We start from the raw sequence: 22523 nt of genomic DNA on the forward strand, positions 1-22523 counted from the left end.
CAAAATTCTGCAAGCAGCATAACTTCTGCTGCTGCTAGCAGTGGGGAGCACTAAAGAGCTGCAGCCCACTAATGCTTTGCCCCCAATCAAGCACTGCCTAGACTTAAAATCCCATCTTTACAGTCAGGGACTAGAAACATGCACTCCAGGGCAGCAGGAGAGGTCTATACAGAAAGCAGCTTCCTGGTAAATGGTTAGGTTCATGCAGACCTTGCTGAGCTGTCTTAGGTGTGGTAAATTTCAGGCCCACAGGCTGGATGTGGCACTCTAGTCCTCCAGAACTCTCCACCAGACTGCATCCCGTACCGGACCTGCTCTCTGTCCTTGAGTGCTTTTGCCCAGCTGGAATGTGTCCCTGGAACTGCAATAATGGCTCATGTGTCTGGCTTTGGAGGTGTGTATGTAGAAACTTCTGACTTCACACAGGTGCAGTAGGTGACAGTCCACCTAAGGTAAGAGTCACATCGGTTGCTCTGTCAACTTTGCCTCTGACTCCTTGCGCTGCTTCCAGCCCAGCCCTTGGAAGTGTGTGTGGCCCTGGGCTGGGAGAGGCTCCCCATCCCTGGTGTATTGGGGACCTTCTAAGTTTGCTTTTTCTTTTACAACACAGGGCTGATATTTCTCAAGGTGAGTTTTGTTCTGAACTTCCATTCTACTCTGTGGCAGTGTGAACTTTTACCACCACCCTCCCTCCATAGCACTGCACACCCAAGATATCAATCCCAGAAGGGAAGTAAAAGAACAACTTTCCTTAGAGGGAGTAACTCTAACCCCTTTCCCCTCACAGGAGTTGAGAACCTGATCCTCAAGAGGTTCTCCTCCAGTGTGGTCTTCCTAAACCCAACTTTGTCCTTAGAAAGGAGGAGGAGGGAGAGGCTATTGCAAACATTTTAATGAAAAGTCTTGAACTCAAATCCCTGGAACAGTAGAAGGGCCTTCAAAACACACACACACACACACACACACAAACACACACACACTCCCCAACATGGGCAACACCCTAATGCAAGGGCAGGGTTTCTTGTTCCAGAGACTGCAGTGCAAGGCAACAGTATTGCTTCCCTTTCCCTATGCCCAGTTCTCTTGCACCACAACTTTGGTTTAAAGACACCAGTCTTGGGCAGCACTGTGACCAGTTGTCTGCCATACCTAGGAGGCTTCCCCAACACCACCTCCCCATTTATAGTATGAGGCTGCAGTATGCAAGAGCCAACCACAACTCTGGGTTCCAGTGCTATAGCCATGGGACAGGCATCAGAACTTGGGACTTTGGGTTTAAGCCGAGCTCCACACATCTTTTTCCTCCTCCTGTTCTGTGTCTTTCCTCTGGTTGTGGTTCCTCCTTTTCTGAACCCAAAATGTTTTGGGGAAAATGCTACAGGGGCACTCCCACACCATTCAATCTTTCATCATGAACAGTAGATAAGCTTCTTCCTAAAGGCACAAAACTAGCTTGGAACAGTGTCAAGCTTTTTGGAGCAGCTACACTCTGCCTTATAATAATGAAAACTGACCACAGGTAGCAAAAGTGTCAGGAAACGTTGGGGGGCGGGGGGAGAGCGGGAGCTGTAGTAGCAGTTTGAGAGAGCAACAATGCCAGCCATTCCAAAATACGCATTGTGGGGAGTAGTTGGTGGGTAAAGACACACACACACACACACACACACAGCTAGCTTGCTTTCTCCCACCAGCTAGGGTAGTGGGTGAAATTCAGCATGATTCCCATTCACCTCAAACTGGAGTGAAAAAGGAAACTGAGGCAAAATAGGACTAAAAGACAATTAGAAATGGGGGAGAAGAGACTTCACAACATACAAAAAAATCCCAGCTATTGAAAGCTGCCCTTAGAGACTTTCCCTTTGCAAAAATCTTTCCTTAGCAATGACAAGGGTTAGAAACTTGTTTAAAAAACTTCTGAGATTCTTAGAATACCAAATTTGTGAGCAACTCCTGGCTAAAGTAAAGCATGTTAAGGGCCATGACCCATGCCTAGGCAGCAGGGGAAAGGACTCACAAAGGACTCTTGGAGTAGAGGAGGGGCCCATTCATTCAACTCTTAACCACAAAGTTGCTGGCAGAAACCTGCCTGTGAAGTGCAGAGACATCAGGTGCTGACAGCCAAGCCAGAAAAACGAAGTCTTTCACCTCCACGGCCTATACATTTCTACTGCTTCCTGCATCAGCTACCTTCTCTCATTCCCTCCAAACAGTGCCACGGCTGGACCTCCAGGCCACGGTAATGTCACTTTGCACACATTCATTGTCACTTTTCCTGCAATTCACTGGCATGGAAATTTGGACAGGGTAGGGGCACCAGCCAGGACCTGCCGCGTCTCTCTGCCACCACATAAAGAGCTGCCCTTCCCAGCTTTCTTGCTAGAACATCCACGCACTTCTTCCTTTTCATCATTCACACTCTGCTCACATACTGAGCCTCTCTCAAACCCACACATGCTGGGGGCTTCACAGCCACTCTCTTTGCCCACCAGTTAGAAACGATGGGGAGCAGAGGGCAGGGGGAGAAACTGGCAAGGAAGTACCACAATGAATTCTTAAAAGTCAAACCGCATCAGTCAAGGGTACATGGAGATGGTGGCCATGGAGACCTCCCAAGAAGGCAACTTCTAGGAAAAGAGTCAGCAAGGGATTGTGGGAATCTTCTGGCTGTGCTTCAGAAATGACCACAGAGTGAACCTGGCTCCTGGGTTCCAGTCCTGCTTTACAGTTCCCCCTTCTCCACTGTGATCAGCCAGAGAGAAGAGCCTCTTGCCTCCAGTCCTCCAATGCAGTCCACTTAGGGGAGGAGCTGGGGGATACAGCCTTCCCCCCTGCCCGTCAACTCCAGTGATGGGACCAGGTCCGTGCCAAGGAAATCTTGTGCAGGCGAGAAGACTGCTTCCTTCAAGCAACCAGTCCGTCTGGACTTCTGCCTGGCCTTAAGAGTTGAGCCACGGATGCTCCAGGCACTGGGAGGCTGTAGTGCGTTCTTCTGGGATGTATTCCATCATGGGCAAGAGGAAGTCCGTGAACTGGGCTGCTTGCTCGAGGGGCCACTCATATTTCTCCACCAGGACCTCGTACAGGCCCCAGTGCTTGAGATTCTTAATGTGGCGCAGTTCCCCTGGGGAAGGAAGGAGGACAAAAAGGGCAAGGTTAGTGGAGAGACCCCATCTCGGGCTGTGTGTACTTTGCACTGGAGGAAAGTAAAATGAAATGAAAATTCTGCACCAAGGAAAGCCAAACTCGTGCCTGGTTTATCTCTTATTTTGTGAAATTAATTCTGGGCCTGGCTAGTCATGGGGACAGGCAAAGAGTTATTGAACAGTGGGCATCATATTCAACAGGCATTGCTCACACACTCTAAAGCTGTGTTGTCACAGTACAAGGGCTAGAAACTTTCACCTCAGGAAGTGGAACATGATGCCCAAAGCCACATTCAGCTTCTATGCTCCTGAGATCGCAGCGTACAATCCCAATCCAGGCCAGCCACCTGTTCCAAAGTTAGACAGACTACATGGAAAACATACACCTGTTCTGAAAAGAACATGCAATGTGGCCCTGGGATCATCCTGCATAAGCCCCAATCATCACATTTTACCTCTTAATATATTGTCATAGAGGTGCTTGGTGTGGGAAAGATTGCCCAGAGTGGTGGTAGTTACGCTATTAATCCCACCCTGCTGCTGTATAACTGACAGCGCACCCACACTGCATCTCTTGGGGAGAGGCCCAGCCTCCCAGAAGTGAAAGCATTAATATGATCAAAACAGTCATTTATTATGCAATAAACAGAGTGTGCAATAAACTTCTAGATCCTGTATCCTTTGTGGGCCTTCATGCTGTTTCTCTCTGTGGAGCAGGAAAGGTATGTAATTAGTAGAAGCTGGCTAAACTGTGGGAGCTTCCTCTGATGTAGTGCCCATTCATTTTCCCACAGCAGCTAAAAAAAGTGCCCCAAAGCAGGGCATGAAAGTAGCAGCCCTCTTGACTCAGCATCTTGTACTCTGAGGTTCCATTTAGCTACCACTGATAGACCACTCCTCCATCTAATGGTCGTCAACATCATCAGTGGCCAGATTCATTGAATGAGCAGCAATTGGGCAAAGAGAGAAAAAGAACAGACAGGTGGACACGGCAAAAAAGGCATGCAGAAACAACAACAGTCCCAAATCACTACCCAGATACTCTTAGTACTGATGACAAAGGTTGAGGGACCACAGAGTTCTGCAATGCAGCAAACACTCTTCTGCCCTAATGAAGAAGGACTAAAGAGTAGCTGTTCATGGCTGTTTGTAGGTGCCCACCTGAAACCTGTGAACCTTGTCTAGCTAAAGAAGACGAGGTGAAGTGGCTGCCAGAGGTGGCAGGTGTGGGTGACAGACAGACTGAAAGTGCAGAGTACAACCCACTGAGAAGTTGGGCAAGCCCAAATGAACGAAAGTTGTTCCACGTTACTTGGAACGGAGAATGTGGGCTGCACTTAAACGACCAGCCACTTGCGGAAGGGGCTGCTTGTGCATGCAGGTAGCCTGATTCTGGACACCCCAGACAACAAATTCTGTGACCTTCATGACATTTACCACTGGCAGGGTAGGCAGAACCTATTAATGACCCCCCCCCCGAAATGTTGACATGTTCCCAGCCTTAGGTTTCACCACAAACCTGTTTTTTTTCTGGCCAAAATCTCAGCTGCCTGAACAACTTCTTTCCTTCCAGTGGTCATGATCACACAGTTCCTTCAGCTTCTTGTTATCAACTTCTCTTACACACACGCTCTCCCCACCCCTCACAATTCCTCCTGACAGCCTTTGAGCATGATACGGATGTGTTGTGGAAGCATCCACTTGGAACAACATCCTCGCAACCCAGAGGGAACCCTGCATTCCCTAACTTACCTCTCCTGTTGAAGTACTCGCGCGAATAGCGCCCGGAAAGAGCAAAGTGCGGAGGGATATCGCCTAGTAACTCAACAATGTGGGCAATATGATCTGAAAAGGAAAAGAGGAGGGGACATCAGGGCCTGCGTGTCCCAGTCTCTCCCCCCTCTGTACCCCCCCAGAGTTCCAGCAGGCCTGTTGTGAAATTCTGGCATCAACAATGCCTCCAGATTAGAGCACAGAGAGAGATTTAAGCCCAGCTGGCTAGGCAGGCCTCATACACAGCATCCTCAACCAGTGAGAGCTCTTTACCTTCATCCCTGGTATAGTCCTCGCCCGAGTGTGGTTCAAAGAGGTAATCGCCAGTAGCCAGCTCAAATGCCTGTCAAAGAAAGAGAATCATCAGGTTATGCAGTTAAGGCAGGGGTGGCCCATCCCATTTCACCACATGAATGGGCTTTCCTCTGCCAGACCCACACGCAGTGTTCCACAAGCCCTTGCTGCTTGAGTTCTCTACCCCAGAGGGGGGAAGACGAGTAGCAATGCTGTGCGTTGGAACACCTCCCTCTCGTCGAAACCTGGTGAGGGGGGTGTTCTGGTGGCGACGGAAGCAGTGGGGCAGGCAGAGTGCTGCCTCCTGCACCTTTGCCACCTAAGGCAGATGCTTCATGGGTGGGCTGGCTCTCAGTTAAGAAATCTCTCCTCTTCCCCATGGCCCGTTGTGACTTTTCAGATCACCTAAATACCAGGACCTAGGTGGTTCTGCATGCCAGTGCCAACCTCTGGCCAAAGGTGGGAACTACATGGCAGCCAGTCAGGCCAGCAAGGAAGGCTAAGCCCAAGGCCTGAAATGCTCATGTGGTATTGCCTGACCCTCTTGAGAAGGTTTTTGAGTTGGCATACTCACTGGTCTAAGAAGCAAAGAGAATTATCTGCTGTGCACGCACGCACGCACGCACACACACACACACCCTGCCATGAAAGCCTGGCAGAACCAATGACTGACATCTGAATATTTGTTCTATCATGCATCAAACTCAGGCAGGCAGGACAGAGAAGGAGCCTAGAGTGTGAGGATCTTGCAGGGCTGGCTTATTCGCCACACAGAGTCATGTAGAATCCGCGTTTTCAGATTTTACCACGTGCTGATATTAAGATGTTGGTGCAAAGAAACTGTGGATTATACATATTATATATGTGTATATGTCTGTGTATCTCAAGCAACTTAAACTTTTTCTTTTCCGGCAATCGCACCAGCTTTGGAGGAAACTTCATTGAAAGCAATTGCATGGGAATGACTTAATTGCATGACAAAAACATCACAAGGAGCCATTTTAAAGAAGCCTCAGGGTGGACGATCTGTGAGACGGGCAAGCCGGACTTTTCCCCAAGCCTCATCCCCCTGCCCACACTCAGTGTGCTATACGACATCAGGTTGGGGGGGCCGATAAAGATGCAGCTGCAAAGGGATGGTCAGGAGGCTTAAAGTGCACTTCCGATTGTTCCAGCGGGGCTTGTATTCAGCGCCTCTTAAACTTAATGCCAAATGGGTTCCTCTCAGGAGCCCCAGAGCTGCTGGGTGGAGCCGGGTCCCTGCCAAAAGCCACGCTTCCTTTGCCCAGGCAGACTGATTCCAAAAGAAGCATAAAATGGCAAAGCACAGGAAGGGCAAAGGTCAGAAGCATAAAGTTTCTAAAGAGTGTGTTTGGTTCAAGTACTTGTTTTGTGTTAGGATTTTAAATGTGCGGCTATTAGACTGTAGATAGGGTTGGCAACAAAGGAAGTATATTTATATCTCATTAACCACCTAACATTCAGCTCATCCTGGCACACAGCCACACAAGCAAAGCCTGCAAAGGAAGCGGGAGGTATCTTGACAAGTAACAGTCACTACACTGACAAAAGGGAAGGCCTGATTTTTAGTAGGGTAGGAGAGCTAAAAATAATGCCAAAATATTTCACATCTGGCAACCAATACACCCCTTTGGTTTCAGATAGTACACAGGTAAAAGGTAAAGGTACCCCTGCCCGTACGGGCCAGTCGTGTCCGACTCTAGGGTTGCGCGCTCATCTCGCTCAAGAGGCTGGGAGCCAGCGCCGTCCGAAAACACTTCCGGGTCATGTGGGTCAGCGTGACTAAGCGGCATCTGGCGAGCCAGCACCAGCGCCGCACACGGAAACGCCGTTTACCTTCCCGCTATAAAGCGGTACCTATTTATCTACTTGCACTTAGGGGTGCTTTCGAACTGCTAGGTGGGCAGGAGCTGGGACTGAAAGACGGGAGCTCGAACCGCTGACCATACGATCGGCAAGTCCTAGGCACTGAGGTTTTACCCACAGTGCCACCTGCGTCCCCTAGTACACGGGTAAAAGGTAAAGGTAAAGGTACCCCTGCCCGTACGGGCCAGTCTTGCCAGACTCTGGGGTTGTGCGCCCATCTCACTTAAGAGGCCAGGGGCCAGCGCTGTCCGGAGACACTTCCGGGTCACGTGGCCAGCGTGACATCGCTGCTCTGGCCAGAGCCAGAGCCAGAGCCAGAGCCAGAGCCGCACACGGAAACGCCGTTTACCTTCCCGCTGGTAAGCGGTCCCTATTTATCTACTTGCACCTGGAGGTGCTTTCGAACTGCTAGGTTGGCAGGCGCTGGGACCGAGCAGCGGGAGCGCACCCCTCCGCAGGGATTCGAACCGCCGACCTTTCGATCGGCAAGTCCTAGGCACTGAGGCTTTAACCCACAGCGCCACCTGCGTCCCCAGTACACGGGTAGATGAGTCTAAAAGGCCTGGGACGTAATTTTCATGGCCCCCTTGCGGCTATGGTGGCTCATTTACCAGAAGTAATGTATTTAGCGTTAACTCTGGAAGTGTATACTCAATTCCGACAAAACAAAGCCTCGCATAGCCAAACCAGGAGGCTTAGTTTGGTCTGAACCCAGAAAGCCTCAGAGAAGGACCTTGCTGCTTTTCAGCAAAAGAGCATGAAAAGAGCCTTGCCGGATCACACCAAAGACCCATTGAGTTCGGCATCCTGTCTCCTGCAGGATACCCCTGAGGAGCCCACAAGAAGGGCATGAGTGCAACAGCTCCCTCCTGCTTTAGCTCCCTGGCCACAGGCATTAATCTGAGGCATGCTGCCTCTGAAGCTGGAAGTTCCATATGAACATTGTGACTGACAGTCAAGTGCCTTTGAGATTCAGTGCACGGTTAGCAAGACCCCACATTGCGCATCTCCAGGTTTGGACTTGCCAGAATAAAAGAATATGCTTAACCAATGGCAAGATGGTGACCACATTTGTGGACGTGTTTTTCAGTTGAAAACCCTAACCGCCATTGAGCTCTGCCACCACCACCACCACCAGAATATGGCACAAGAAGCAGAAGGAGCCCGGTGAACCTACCATGCATGCTGTGCTCCAGATATCAGCAGGAGTGCTGTAGATGGCACCAATTAGCACCTCCAGTGCCCGGTATTGGCGAGTCTGAATGTCCTCCGTGAAATGTTTGTGCTGAGGAAATTGAGAGTGTGAGGAACATCCCTGTGACATACCTATGTACGCACGGACATGCTCTCTTGTGCATATGTGCACATGTTGAACCCACATCCCATGCTCTCTTCAACAGCTGGCCTATTGGCCAATCCAGTGTGTGTCTCCCACTGTGACTACCATTTCCTAAGCCAGAGCATATATGCGCTGCTCACCAAAAGCAGAGCCCTACTTAACCCCACATGTACCTTCCAAAAGGCAGACCACTGCCACCATCGCCACTCCTTACTAAATCCCATGTAATTTTTCCTCCTTGGCAGCTTTACCCAAGACACCAATCCATGTACTCCCTATATGGAGCCCTCGTTTAATTTTTTTAAGAACCTTAAAAGCTGGACATGTTGAAATTATAAACATATCAATATGTTTGCTGCCTTCCCATTGAAGCTTGAAATGCTCAGAATCTTTTCAATTGAAGAAAAGAAGTGTGTGGGGGGGGTGTGCTCGTCTCTTTTAAATTTCCACAGCACAATAAGTAAAAATTGAAGCAAAAACTGTGTAGAGTGTAAATGCAGAAATACACATTACGTGGGAAATACAGGGTGCCCATAGCTTCAAGTCCCCGAACAGCCCACATGCTCCCAGTCTCTTCTGTGCAGCCACCACATTCCACTCCCCATGCGACAGACAGCCTCACCAGATCTGCTCCCTTCAGGAGGTGTGAGGAACATGCGCTCCAATAACTCACCACCCAGCAGGCATTTCCCAGATCTGCTATCTTCACTCTGATTTTGTCTGCATTTTGAGGTTCCAAGGGGTTCACCAGGAATTCAGAGGTACCAAAAGCTGCAGAGGCAGACCAGGGCAGGAAATCAGGTGAAAAACAAACAAAACAGTCCTTCAAAGGCCACTTTTATGGGGCATCCACAGATGCTGAAGGGGTAGTACGGTAAGTAATTGGTTTAGCCTAACAGTTGTGCTATTCAAATGTAACCACTTGTCCGGCCAGCTAAACCAGGTGAGGGTAGTTGATGGGTCTCAAACCCCTGGTGAGTTAGGAACCTCCCCTGCATGCAAAGACAGGCTCTGGCAGATTGAGTGGATGAGACCAAGAGTGGGTCCAGTAGTCAATAAGGCAGTTTCTGCACATGTTGAATAGGGAAGTGAGGGGTAGATGGGGCTCGTCAACATAAGAAGGTAGCCTCTCTAGAAGGAAACTCTGATCCTAAACTTTCACCAGTTTGCAGGATATTTTTGGGAGAAGAAAAAGCTCAGGAGTAAACCCTACACAAATCTGGAATGGAGTCCCCAAGTTGGATGGAACCCTATACACCTCCTTCTGGCAACTCCTGCAGCCACGCTGGTGCCAAACGTATTGCTCTGCTTTCCTTTGAATCTCATCAATGAGGCTGAGTGCAGGGTCTTGACATCTGGGTAGCCCAGCACCTCCATAGATACAGTGGTGCCTCTGGTTACATACTTAATTCGTTCAGGAGGTCTGTTCTGAACCTGAAACTGTTCTTAACCTGAAGCACCACTTTAGCTAATGGGGCCTCCTGCTGCCACTGTGCCGCCGGAGTAAAATTTCTGTTCTCATCCTGAAGCAAAGTTCTTAACCCGAGGTAATATTTCTGGGTTAGCGGAGTAACCTGAAGCATATGTAACCCGAGATACCACCGTACTGTCCTGTCTTGCACCATGGAGGGGTCACTTCAGTGCTGCTAACACAGTGTGGCAGGCAGCATTTACGAGTTACTGGTCTCTGCAGCCACAGCAGACTGTCAGGAGTCGGAGTCAGGAGCAGGTCAGCAATAAAACACCTGGTGTCAGTGAAGTTACCGTATTGGCCCGAATATAAGTCGCACCTGAATATAAGCCGCACCTTTAAAATTGGAGGGGGGGAAGAAAAAATACCCAAATATAAGCCGCTCCATTCCTCACTGCTCCTGGCTGCATACTGGGGGGGGGGGGGGGGAGAGCTTCGCTGCATTGCCAGAGGCCTTTCCCCTTCCTCACGTTCTCTCTTCCAGGCCATAGGAGACGGGGAACTATGCACGGAGTGGGTGCTGCTTTGCCGCGCTCTGGGCGCTGTTTGCCCAGTGCTCCTGGCTGCATACCGTAAGGTTGGAATTTGAGAAAAAGTGAGGCTTATATTCAGGCCAATAAAGTAACACTATATTCAAAGAAACCAAAACAGCTCAGGCCTAGTGATCAGAGCCACTCTTCCAAGTAGATCTTGCCCCAATGAGGCAGTTGTGAGGACTGAAGATCTCTGCCTTCCCACTCCTCTCTGACTCCTCCCCCAGCAACCTGAACCTCCTCCATCTTGTCTGTCTTTGCTTTGCCCTCTTCCTTCCTCTTTGTGTTCTGGGAGACCAGGGGGAGGAGAGCTGGTCACAGCAGGAGGGGCAGACCCCCTGGCTTCTTCAGCAGCCTGCCTCCGCTTTGCTTCTTGACCTGCTCTCTGTCACAGCCTCTTCCTGCTCACTAAACCGTGTTGCCTCTTCAGCTCCTGACACCACTTCCTCCTAGTCTTCTCCCTCCTCTCCCGCTGACCCCTCATAGTCATCCCACCACCAGTCCCCTGGCTCTGAGCCTTCTTCCCCTGGGGGTTCCCAAGCTGGTGCCCCTCCACTCCTCTGCTTCCAGCTAGTCCATGACACAGGCACAGTGATTCTCTGGCAGTTTGACTTCACCCCCAGAAGCACACTCCATTGTCTTGAGACAGACAGATGCCAACAAACAAAAGGAAGGTCCACCTGAACACCTATCTCCTGTCCACTCACTAAACCAAAAAGCCTATAAGTAGCACAAGTGTTGCTTGAAAAATGCCAGCCCAAAACACTTTGGTGCTCGAAGCAGAAAATATTGTATTTCACTGCATAATGGTCACATTTTACGGTAGAGCTCCCACTATAAATTCTGTCACATCTCTTCATCAGTCTTTCAGTTACTTCCAAAGTTAGAATGACCTGAGCTCAGAAGGAGGATACACAACAGTGACTAATACAGAAGCACAGGTGATTCTCCTTAAAATTAATTCTTTGGAGTGATAAGACTGAAGGATGCCTCCAATTTTAATTAAGAATAATGGTTTGCCTCTGCTATCACAACTTTAGAAAACTCTGGCCAAAGGGAGAGTCAGTTGGGCGTTTGGGCCTACATGGCTCCTTTGTCATCTTGCCCCTGTAAACTCATGATACTCACTGCTGGGGGAGAGAAGCCCTCCACGCTCCCGCTGGTTAGAGACACCTGACATGGCTGAGCCAGAGAAGAGGGATCCTGAGAAGCCGGAGGTTGCTGAGTCAGGGCTGAAATGGCGGCTGGCTGTGCCTGGTGGAGAGTGCCCGTTGCAGCTGTCATAGGCATTGTGTGTGTAGAAACCAGAAGACGATGTCAGACTCTGGGGGCTGCAAGCGAGAGAGCCCCCTGAGGGCTCTGTCCCCCCAGCTGTGGAGACCATGATGGGGGCTCCGCCAGGCAGGTCTACAGAAGAGGAAAGAAGAGGGTCAGGGTTTCCTGGTATCATAAAAGAGTGTGCTGCGAACAGCACTGATTGAAAAGGAGAAAGAGAGCTGCATTATATGTTTCTGAAGGGGTGAAAGGGCACCAAAAAGGTAAGAATCAGGAGGTGACTACATCCCATTTCAAGAGTCAGGATGTAAAATGTTCAAAAATAAAACTATTTACTGCAAGGCAACTGGGCCCACTTTGCTGCTTCTTGCTAGCATCGGGGGGAAACAAAACATCACCCCTGGGCTTAACATTACATTTCAACCATAGACTGAGTCGCCATTTGTTTTGCTCCAAACAAACCACCATGATAAACCAATCTTTGTTCCTAGCTTACTAGTCATGGGTTGCTTAGAGTAAGATCCCTGGTTCAGGCAGAAGGCTAAGCCAGGGGCCTGCATTTTCTCCGTGCGCTAGGAAGGAGGAGGAAAACATACTAGACAGGTACATTCACAATAAAACGTTAACTATGGTTTATTCTGATGGCACGTGAAATGGACCCATGTAAATGTCAGCGACAAACAACAGGCAATGTAAATGCAAGAATACAAGTGTAGGGGAGGCAGTGAAGGGGCACACACTCAAATATTTTAAGCTGCACAAAAGGGTGTGAGAGCAAGTATGCAGAGATGGAGGGGGTGTTGTCAAGCCTCCAGACCTGACCACACAAGAGAACCAGCTGCACCCAACAGCAGCCGACTTCCCTCTCCCAAACTCACCTGGATCTGCCGTGGGCTCGCTGGCATCTCCTGCTGCCAGGGTCGCCAGTTCCTCCAGCTGCTGAAGGTCCCGGAGCCGTTCTGCCAGGAGCTGACTTTGTCGTTTCTGCTTCCTCTTCAGTTTCTTCCGCTTGTTCTTCGAAAGCTTCCCATTCTGGGAGATGAGATGACCCACATCTTACTTACAATTCCAGGGCTGCATGGGAAAGTGAGGGGGGGGGGAGAGCATGCAAAGGAGCCCCATGGCAGGCCCTGAGGTTTGGGGTAGAGAAGGGGAGAAGGAGAAGGAACAAACCAAGGGAATCACCAGGAAGCAACTCAAAGTGTCAGTGGGCAGTGCCAGAACCCCAAAGCAGCGGGGTGCAATTTCACAGCAAAACACACAACTTGCAAGAGAGTAGTTGTGTGCAAACAAATGGGGGTGGGCAAGGGGTGAATGAGGAGGAAGATGTAGCAAAAAGAAGAAGAAAGGCATTACATATCTGTAAGAGCAGATGCAAGAGCAAGTGAGCAAAAGAGGCCTAGTGGCCAGCCTGTTTCTGGTTACAAATGGGGATTCTCCTAACTGAAATGCTACCCCAAACAAAATAACTTCTGCCACACTAGCATGTCGAGGAAGAAGGCAAGATGGACAAGGCCCTTCCCCCCAAAACATTAAGTTTTCTATGTGCAGTTATTTATTTATGCAGGAACATTTTACTCAAGTGAGCACCCACCACAGTGGTACGGCCCAAACACCTCACTGAACACTAGTCCTACAAGGGAACAAGGACTTATGTAAAGGCACAAGCCAAATGTAAGGGAAGGATTAGAGTGAGGGCTGAGGCCTGCAAGGGCTGGGCCTATAAAAAAAGCTGGGCCAGACCAACTGTAGAAGAGAGTGGTCCCTCACTGATAATATATTTAGGGGTGTCAAGAAAATTGTGCACAATTCAAATATTGGGGCCCAACATCTGCTGTGATCCTGCAAAGCATCGGGTGTGTGTGTGTGTGTGAAGGCAAACTGGATGGAGCTGCTGCTTATTTAAGTAAACCAGGGGTGGCTGACAGGAGGCTGCAAGCAGCACATCAAGAGATTGTGGGTGGCTTGCAGGCATTGTAGCTTTTAACTCCCAACACCCCCCACCAATAAATCATAGTGTTGGGAGGGACCCTGAGGGTTATCTAGTCCAACCCCCGGCAATGCAGGAATCTCAACTAAAGCATCCATAACAGATGGCCACCCAGCCTCTAAAAACCTTAACTTTACTTTGGCATTTGCAACTGGGCTTCCCCAAGCACCTCACTGCTTTCTAAAGCAGTGCTTCCAGGAGCACCATTAACAGCCCTACCCATTAACAACCAATTCTCTTCCCTCCTGCGCATGGCTGATTGCACTGTTTATCCCACTGTGATGACTAATGATCTCTCAGTGTGGGAAATCAAAATGGGAGAAATACTGTAATACAGCCAGAAGTGAACAGAAGTGAAGTGAATAGAAACAACAGAAATGAAAGAAAGTTAGCACAACCTATTAATTGCAAATGAGATGCATCTGGGAGGGAAAAGAGGGACTCTGAAGGAATAATAAGGGGAAATAAATCAGTTTTTTTAAAAACAAACAAACAGAATGAGTTTGGGGAGATTAAGGAATGGAACTGCCTGACTTTGGATGGAACACATCATCAGTTAAAAAATAATAGGAAGTAAATAAACTGCTAATGGAATGAATCTGTGAGAATAAAGGAAGGGAACAGCCTTACTCTGGATGGAAATAAATGATCTGGCCATGCCCATTTTACCATGCAGCCCTCAGAGGTTGGCCATGGGCCACTATGGACTTCTGCCCCAAAAGGCTTAGCCACCCCTGTAGTAAAATGTCTTGGGTTAGGCCTGGCTGGGTTAAAGCAAAAGCAGGTGCAGGAACAAATAAATGACGTACAGAAACAAGGGTATGCTCGGTGGCAGAAGCATGAACTCTGGAGAACACACACAAGGCATGAAGGGCATGCAACTGGGAATGAGAAGACAAAAAAACCATAATGGGTGTGCAAGAGGACACCATCTTGCACTTCCACAAGCAAAAAGGGATGCAAATCTCTCTCTCTCTCTCTCTCTCTCTCTCTGTGTGTGTGTGTGTGTGTGTGTGTGTGTGTGTGTGTGATGATATATGCGAAGTGGTGTTTTTAAGGTGGAAAAGTAAAGCAGGAGTTGGGTGGGCAAAATAAACAACTAAATGCTATGGGATGAGCATATGAATTATGACCCTTTGTCTTTCCAGCAAAGCTGAGCAACAACCAATGCCCTATCCAGCACTAACACAACAGAACAGCAGGAATAACAATGCGGCAGCAGCAACAGCAAGAACCGAGTCAGGAATTATGCGATCTTAAGGGAAGGTTTTTATCTACATGCAAGCCCATAAACCTGTATTGGCTGATTACCATCACATATCCTTTAAAAAGTGTTTGTTTGTTTTGTTCTTGTTTTTATTATGTATTTAATGTTTTATCTTTTATTTTTATGCTGTGCACTGCCCTGAGATCTTTAGATGAAGAGCGGTATACAAATTTAATAATAAAAAGAATAATATTCTATCCCCTTCACATGTGCACATAGAAGTCATGTTACAAAATACCGGCATCATGGCACTTGGGATATGGACCCATCTGTACAGAAAATGGAAGGAGGGAACAAGTCAAAATATACAAGGCTCTGCTGTATTAACCAAAGAACTTCTATCTTGTAGCAGCTTTGTGTCTGTTAAGAAAGCAAGTGGTCAAGCTGGTTGCATTTCCTCTTGGCTGGCTTCTGGTGGACTATCAAAAAAGAACTGGCTTGCTTGATTTCTCTAAGGCTAGCTGTAAGATGTGGTTTCCCTGGTCCAAAACTCTCTCCTTTTTTTGTGTTCACACTTGCATGGCTTCTTGTCCCCCTTACTGGCACAGGCAGAATCGAGAGTGCAATGTCCCTGCTTGGGATTTGCTACATAAAGGCCAAAGAGGAAAAACCCAAAGAAGTGTGAGAGGCAGCGCAGGTAAGCAAAGAGTGTCCACAGAAGAGAGTGCAGAGTCTTTGGAAATCATCAGATGGCTTTACAAGTTGAAGTGTAATCTTGGAAAAGTGGACGAGAGCCAGTCCTCAGCCAGTCCCAACATGGGGACATTTCAGAAACGAGGAATCAAATCTGGTACACCTTTCTGGGATAATCTGTCTATCTATCAAATGTGTGTGCACATTAAAATGAAAAATGAATTTGCAGTGCTGTCTCTGCCTTATTTGTGTACGTTATGTTTCCCATGAACACTTCTGCCCTTCTTTGAAGTGACACAGCTGGAACCACGCAGGCACAATGACTGGAACACAGGGAACTGCCTTAGAGCAGGTCGGACTATTTTGTCCTTCCAGCTCAGTATCAGCTTTTCCGCTTGGCAGCAGCTCCCTGGACCTTTTCCATCATCTGCTAAACATTCCATTTAATGGGAGATGCCAGGGACTGGCATGTGCTTTTCTGCTGAGCTGTGAGCCCTCCCAGAGAGAGGATTAGGCCAATGCACAGGTGCATTTTCACACTGCAGGGCAGTGCCACAGTTAAATTAACTGTGTGCCACACAGAACAAAGTACAACCCACACAAGGCTCTTGCCTCTCTCTGCACTTGGTTTTTGTATCCAGTAAAGGCTGCAGACATCTCTGGCACATGTGAAAAATTGTCTGTGGCTGGGTCCCGTTAAGCCTGGACTGTTGGTAAACACAGGTGTGACCATGAGAACCTTGTATGCGAACATGTGTATCCATCCACACAAGGCCACAGAATACAGCAGCAACAATAATAATTACCAATTCTAAACTTAGTTTTTCCACCACCTTTGAAAGGGGTAGTGGCACCAAGAGGAGACTTACCAGGCTCTCCTGGGGTGCAGAGCTGACTGAGGGAAGAGGTGCACAGATGGAGTGAGGAGAGAAAAGAGGGAGAGAAAGAGACAGAAATGATTCCCAGAATCCAATAGCCAGGAAGTCTAAGGCAAACAAACAACAATCAGTAATGCTGTGAAAATAAATAGGGGAGGATGTGGGAGGCAGCCAAGCTCCCTAGTGAAGGTGGACTGACATTCTAGGCCATGGCTGGTAGTCCATGGCCCACAGAGTGACATTGTGATTCTTGCCCTCTCCTTTCCTCCCATCAATCATCCTACAAGTCTACCCTGCTTGGCCTTGAATGTGCAGTCACCACTTCTGGAGATCCTTAGCACAGTCTGAGTTCCTGTGCAAATACTCCGTAGCACTGCTCTCTAAACCTCCAGCTCTAACCATTAGCCATGCCGACTGCGGTTGATGGGAGCTGGTGTCCAACATTATCTGGAGGGTCAGAGGTTCCTTATCCATGGACTGGAGTGACACACAGCCGTGGCCTTCTGTGACAAGTAGAGAGACTGGGGAGAGCTGCTCTACTCAATTATGTGCATGCACACACACACACACACACACTTTTTGCACTGTGTTTAAGGCTGCTGCCTGGAGATCAGCAACTGCACCAGCCGGGTCCTCCATCTGCTGAGTCAGAGAGGCAGGAGTCTAGGTGGGAAAAGTGTTGGCAAGAGCGGTGCAACTTTCTGACAATTCAGTTGCAAAGGGAGAGTGCAGGTTATATTGAATTCAGTTATATTAACAGAGCTATGCTTCAATTAGGTCCATTATTTTCAGTAGATCTACTCTTGAGTAGGATTAACATTGGAAGCAACCCTGTGTGTATGCCTGCAATCTCTGTATTAAAGTAGTAAATAAAGAGTAAATAGTTGCCAACTAGGGGCCTAGCCCTTCACGAACCATTGTAGCTTCAATTTTTCTGCACATCTTCCCAGTTGACTCTCCTCTATCCCACTCCACAATTCAGTCAAAGTTTTTCCTGTTTTATGCTTTGCCAAGGATTCCCTGGACAATTTGATTTATTTAGCATCGCTAGACTTGTATTGTTGTCTCTCTCCCTACTACTCTGATTCCTGCAATCCAACTTCACCCATATGTCTTGTAGGGTTGGGCAATACTTGGTTGGCAACACTGCGATGTATCACTAGCTAAACATCGCAATAGACCGATAATAATCATGATGTATGTAATAAGGATGGAACGATGTAGAGGTGTCTTGGGTATTTATAATTTAGTCACAGTTCAGTAAACGCAAACACAGGCACTACTGCACTAAAATTAGTTATTAAGTCAATTGGAAAGAGATGCTTCCTTGACTTCTTGCTAAAGTCTCCAACTTTTCCACTTGCCAACCCCTGGTCTTGCCTGTCTAACACAGACAGGAGAATGGAGCTGGGGATTATCCTCTTCCTTCTAAAGAAGATGTGCCACTATAAAGATTAAAAGAACATGGGGAGGATGTGACTATTTACCTGCAGAGCCAGAGGGGGGCGGGCCCCCAGCTTGCTGCCAGACAGTGGCCTCAGCTGCCAGGCGGCGCACGTAACTCTCATCTACACACAGCAGGATGTTCTCTGGCTTTATGTCTGTGTGGATTATTTTGCACTTCGTGTGGAGGTAGTCGAGGCCCTGCAATACCTGGGAAGGGAGAATTCAAGGGTTTCCGAGTACAGAGGTTGTGGTATCAGGAACTACACAGCTTATACTGGGAACCTCAGAGCCCGGAACTTTGTTAACTACCATGGATCGGGTGCATGTGCTCAAGATACAGAATCCTCTTCAAGAGCGGAAGGACGAGTGTGCAATATCAGCCTCTAGATAGAACTAGATTTGGGCATGACTGCCTTAGGCCCCAGCCTCTCTTCAACAAATAGACGCATGCTCCTCTGTTCACCTGAATCCCCTTCCATCAAGATGGGTGATTTTAGTCTAACCTTCACTGCAATGGTCTAGCTCACTACTTCCCAAACCAAGGTTTCCAGCTGTTTGTGGACTACAATTCCCATCATCCCTAACTAGCAGGACCACCCGTCAGGGATGATGGGAATTATAGTTCAAAAACAGCTGGAGACCCAAGTTTGGGAAACACTGGTCTAGCTTTCCATATGCAGAGACTGGAGTTTTCTTTTCTTTCATGGAAAGCAATACAACATGCAATACCCCACTGGTGGTCTAAAACTATACTCCAGAAAGAACTCAATGATATGATACCCCCATCCCCAACATACAGGCACCTTCATTCCTGCCCAAGTTGTGTGGCTTTTTTGATTCAACCTCCCAGTGATTTTGAATATAATACAAGTAACCTAAATCTGAGCAGCCTAAATAAAGAAGGGTTGAAATGATCTTGATGCTACAATAAGATCCCCCCAATTGGATTTAAAATAAATCTTTTTACCTGGCGTAGGATGCTCTTGACGCAGGGTATAGGAAGTCCCTGGTAGTTGGACTTGATGATCCATTTCAATAGTTGGTGTCCTAAAACCTCAAGGACCATGCAGACATCTGGGCAGAGGTCGAGTCAAGGAGACACAGTAAGCTAAAATGATTTTCCTAGGTCTGAGCGATGTATCAGAACACTATGACCACCCTCATTTTCCCCATATTAATGTGGTGTTTTTAATGTCTTAAAATCAGATATGGAAGAGAAACTGTGCCAGTATTCAGTGAGGAGAACACTGAATACAGATGTTTTGAGACATTCGCCTATTGACAACTGGCCACTGTGTGAAAACCATGCAACTTTCCACATGACCACAAAACCCGGATTCCTTTCCAGAACATCTCATTCAATAGCAGGAGTAGCATTATCTGCAGGGAATGACTGCATGCTTGCTGCTTTGTGTCTAATTAAATAAGGTAGATGTTGTGGACTGAAACTCTCACCATCCTTGACAACTGGTCATGCCAGCTGAGGCTTGTGGGAGCACACAGCCAGAACACAGAACACAGAACTATTCATTAAATGTGGCAGGGAATTGTAGAGGACAGGGAGCCTTGCCGGCTTTTCCCATGTCCTCACCTATTTACCATTTAGTTTTTAAGAGGCTACATGAGAACTCCTACGAAAAATGGAATAGCAATGAGCACAGTCACCAATTTTTATTTTTAAGCTATCAAAAAGTCAGTGTGTGACTGTGTGTGTGTGTGTGTGTGTGTGTGTTTGCATACTGGAGAAGGTTCTGGTCATCATCAGAAGTGTCACACACAGCTACTAGCCTATATATTCCTTCAACGCTGCACAGCTACAGTAAATGCGACATTCCAAACATCCATCATGGGGGGAGAGGAAAAACATCTTCCCAGCAAAAACAAATTGCAACTCATCTCAGGCCAATGTATGATTCTTTTCCGACAGTGACATGACCTGGGGGGGTGCAGCCTAACAACAGTTGTGCCTCTGTTCAACAATAAAACAATCATCTAAAGCAGACTGCAACTGTTTATGTCCATCCTCATAGGCCTGATCCAAACAGAAAGTTCATTGCTTGCTCCAACTGTCTCTGGACTGTATCATGTCATACAGCAGGAGGCAGAATGCAGAACTGAACCCTCCCCCACAGAAAAAACATTCCTGAGCATACAAAACCAGGTTGCAAGGTCAACTTTCTTCTGAATATGCAAACTTTTTATCTGTGTGAAGAATTTGGTACTGCTCTTTGAATGTTTCCCCAACAAAACAACCACACCATTCTGGTCAAAGAAGTAGCAGAGAAAGCTTTGTCCTGAACTAGACATTCACCCAAGAGATACCTTCAGAAACCATACATTTGGAAGTCAATAGTGGCTCCTAACAATCTGAACAGGAGCACCTATGGTTTTCTGGGCCTGCTTGTGGAAGGATACGGACACCATTGATCCCTGAGATCTTGAAGTCATCAATCAATTGGACAATGTTCTCGCGCTTGGGGTCACAGGGATCAGAGTCTCGCACCTGGAGAGTAAAAAAGGGGGGAAATGACACATCCTAGATCAGAGTCATCAACAGAAGCCCTTGGGTCAAAACGGCCCACCCTCCCCAGTTGCCAACCTAGAGATAAAAAATGTAGAGATGTAGCATCTGTGGTAAATAACTTGTTAGCAGGACACTCTAGCAGGCGCGTCCTTCCAAGAAACCTACATATTGGCCAGGCTTCTGATCCAACCAAATCCTTCTAACTGAAATCCCACCGCCCACCTTGCAGGAAGATGTGTGGGGCCTATGTGGCTGGAGGTGAAGTATGGAATGCTTAAATGTTCCCTAGAAATAAAAAAGGCCCCGTGTGAAGAATGGGTAGGTTACAACAGAATCTCTGCTAGTACTCAAAGCGTAGTGAGTTTTTATTAATGTGAGGGAGTCTAAACCCTCACTGCACTATGAAGTTGTACAATCCCAATCATACTTTAAAAAAAAAATTCAGGGTTTATATCCCACCTGATCCACTCAAAGGGACTTACAATATAAATAAAAACATTATAGAAAAAGGGGGGTGTAAGTAAAACCACAAAGCAGTCCAAAAGGACTTTAAAAACCCTAAAGGCAGAACCAGTATAAAGAGTGATAAGTCTCCAAAAGCTCCCTGGAATAAAACTGCCTTTGTTTGCCTATCCACAAGTGAGCAATGATAGAGCCAGGCAAACCATCCTTGGGAGGCTGTTTTAAATCATAGATGTCACAGCTGAACCCCCCCCCCCAACTTGGGTACACTTCCACTGTATTTCTGATGTCAGGGGCCATGGGTATAGCCAGGATTTTTGTTAGGGAGGCCAGGACTTTTGTTAGGGGGGCAGAAATGACACAATTGGTCAGTTAATTAAGTACAGTGGTGCCCCGCAAGACGAACGCCTCGCAAGACGGAAAACCCGCTAGACGAAAGAGTTTTCCGTTTTGGAGGCGCTTCGCAAAACGAATTTCCCTATGGGCTTGCTTCGCAAGACGAAATGTCTTGCGAGTTCCTGTGGGTTCCCCCCCTTCCCCCCCCTTTCCCTAAGCCGCTAAGCTGCTTATCAGCTGATCCGCTAAAAGCCGCTAAACCGCTAATAGCGCTAATCCGCTAAACTGTCAATGGGCTTGCTTCGCAAGACGAAAAAACCGCTATACGAAGAGCCTCACGGAACGGATTAATTTCGTCTTGCGAGGCAGCACTGTAGTTCTATTCGTTACTTGATCGGGGGGGGAGCTGCCCCCCTTGGCTATGCCCATGGCAAGGGCTCCCCTACAGAAGCTGAACCAAATTGTCAAACCCATTATTATTTCCAAACAATATTCCACAAATAAACACTGTTTAGAATAGGGAAATAGTGTCTTTGTGTGGGATGGGGAAGAAGGAATGTTTATTAGGAATCTACTTCAAATGTCAGAGTAGCAAACCAAACTCTCTGCTCCGAGGTGGTAGCTGCGAGTAGGCTCTCCTGTAGACAAGTACTTTTCACGCTGCTCTAAGGCAGCCTTTCTTAACAGTGTTAGAAACTGAGATATTAAGGCTAGAAGCTAAATGGCACCTTAAACCTGGGTTATGGACGCAACAATGAAATGTCTAGGCACGCTTTTTTAGAACAAGAACACAAAGCTAAAAATGAATGAACTGCAACTAAAATATTATGTTCCTTTTTCACATGGTCTAGTTCTTCCTCTGCCCACCCCCCTAATATTCTTAAGAGGGTCTCTTCTCCAGTCTTCAGAGAGTAGCTGGAAGTGGGGAGGCAGAAAAAGGTCCTCTTTCCTTCCACTCTGCTGTTTTAATCTGAAATCTTAGGTGCAGTACTGCGCCAGAGCTCAGAAACTGCTCGCGCTAGTGAAATTCCCTGTCGCAAAATATGTCTAGAACAATGGGAGTTTTGAACGCTGTTTCCCAATCTGGGATGCCCTCCAGACATATTGGACTGCAATTCTCATGAGTCCTTACCAGCACCCAGTGTTTGCTGGGGCTGATGGAAGTTGTGGTCCAGGTCATATGCAGAGCATCAGATTAGATTGGCTAAGCGAACAGAAGACACTGTGTCTGACAGCAAAGAGTGGGATCTAGATGGTACACAGAGCAAATGG

At 47.7% G+C, this 22523-nt stretch overlaps 1 protein-coding gene across 3 annotated transcripts in view; it reads right to left on the minus strand.

The window, feature by feature from the left end:
- Positions 1-877: 877 nt before the first annotated feature.
- The window catches only part of SRPK3 (SRSF protein kinase 3), a 29079-nt gene continuing 7433 nt past the window's right edge, over positions 878-22523 (minus strand). For 2 of the 3 annotated variants that reach the window (XM_079958717.1, XM_079958718.1), the window contains 12 exons: positions 20345-20432; positions 18897-19003; positions 17971-18136; positions 16475-16500; positions 14515-14586; positions 12594-12747; positions 11569-11847; positions 9110-9207; positions 8275-8382; positions 5190-5259; positions 4896-4988; positions 878-3121 (listed from right to left, as the gene is read on the minus strand). In XM_079958717.1, coding sequence (XP_079814843.1) covers positions 2937-3121; positions 4896-4988; positions 5190-5259; positions 8275-8382; positions 9110-9207; positions 11569-11847; positions 12594-12747; positions 14515-14586; positions 16475-16500; positions 17971-18136; positions 18897-19003; positions 20345-20432 — 1446 coding nt within the window. In that variant the 3' untranslated portion in view covers positions 878-2936. The remainder of the gene's footprint in view (positions 3122-4895; positions 4989-5189; positions 5260-8274; positions 8383-9109; positions 9208-11568; positions 11848-12593; positions 12748-14514; positions 14587-16474; positions 16501-17970; positions 18137-18896; positions 19004-20344; positions 20433-22523) is intronic. The other variant, XM_079958719.1, reaches the window with a different exon arrangement.

This window comes from Podarcis cretensis (assembly GCF_951804945.1).
Source record: "Podarcis cretensis genome assembly, chromosome: 17".
Classification (NCBI taxonomy): Eukaryota; Metazoa; Chordata; class Lepidosauria; order Squamata; family Lacertidae; genus Podarcis; species Podarcis cretensis.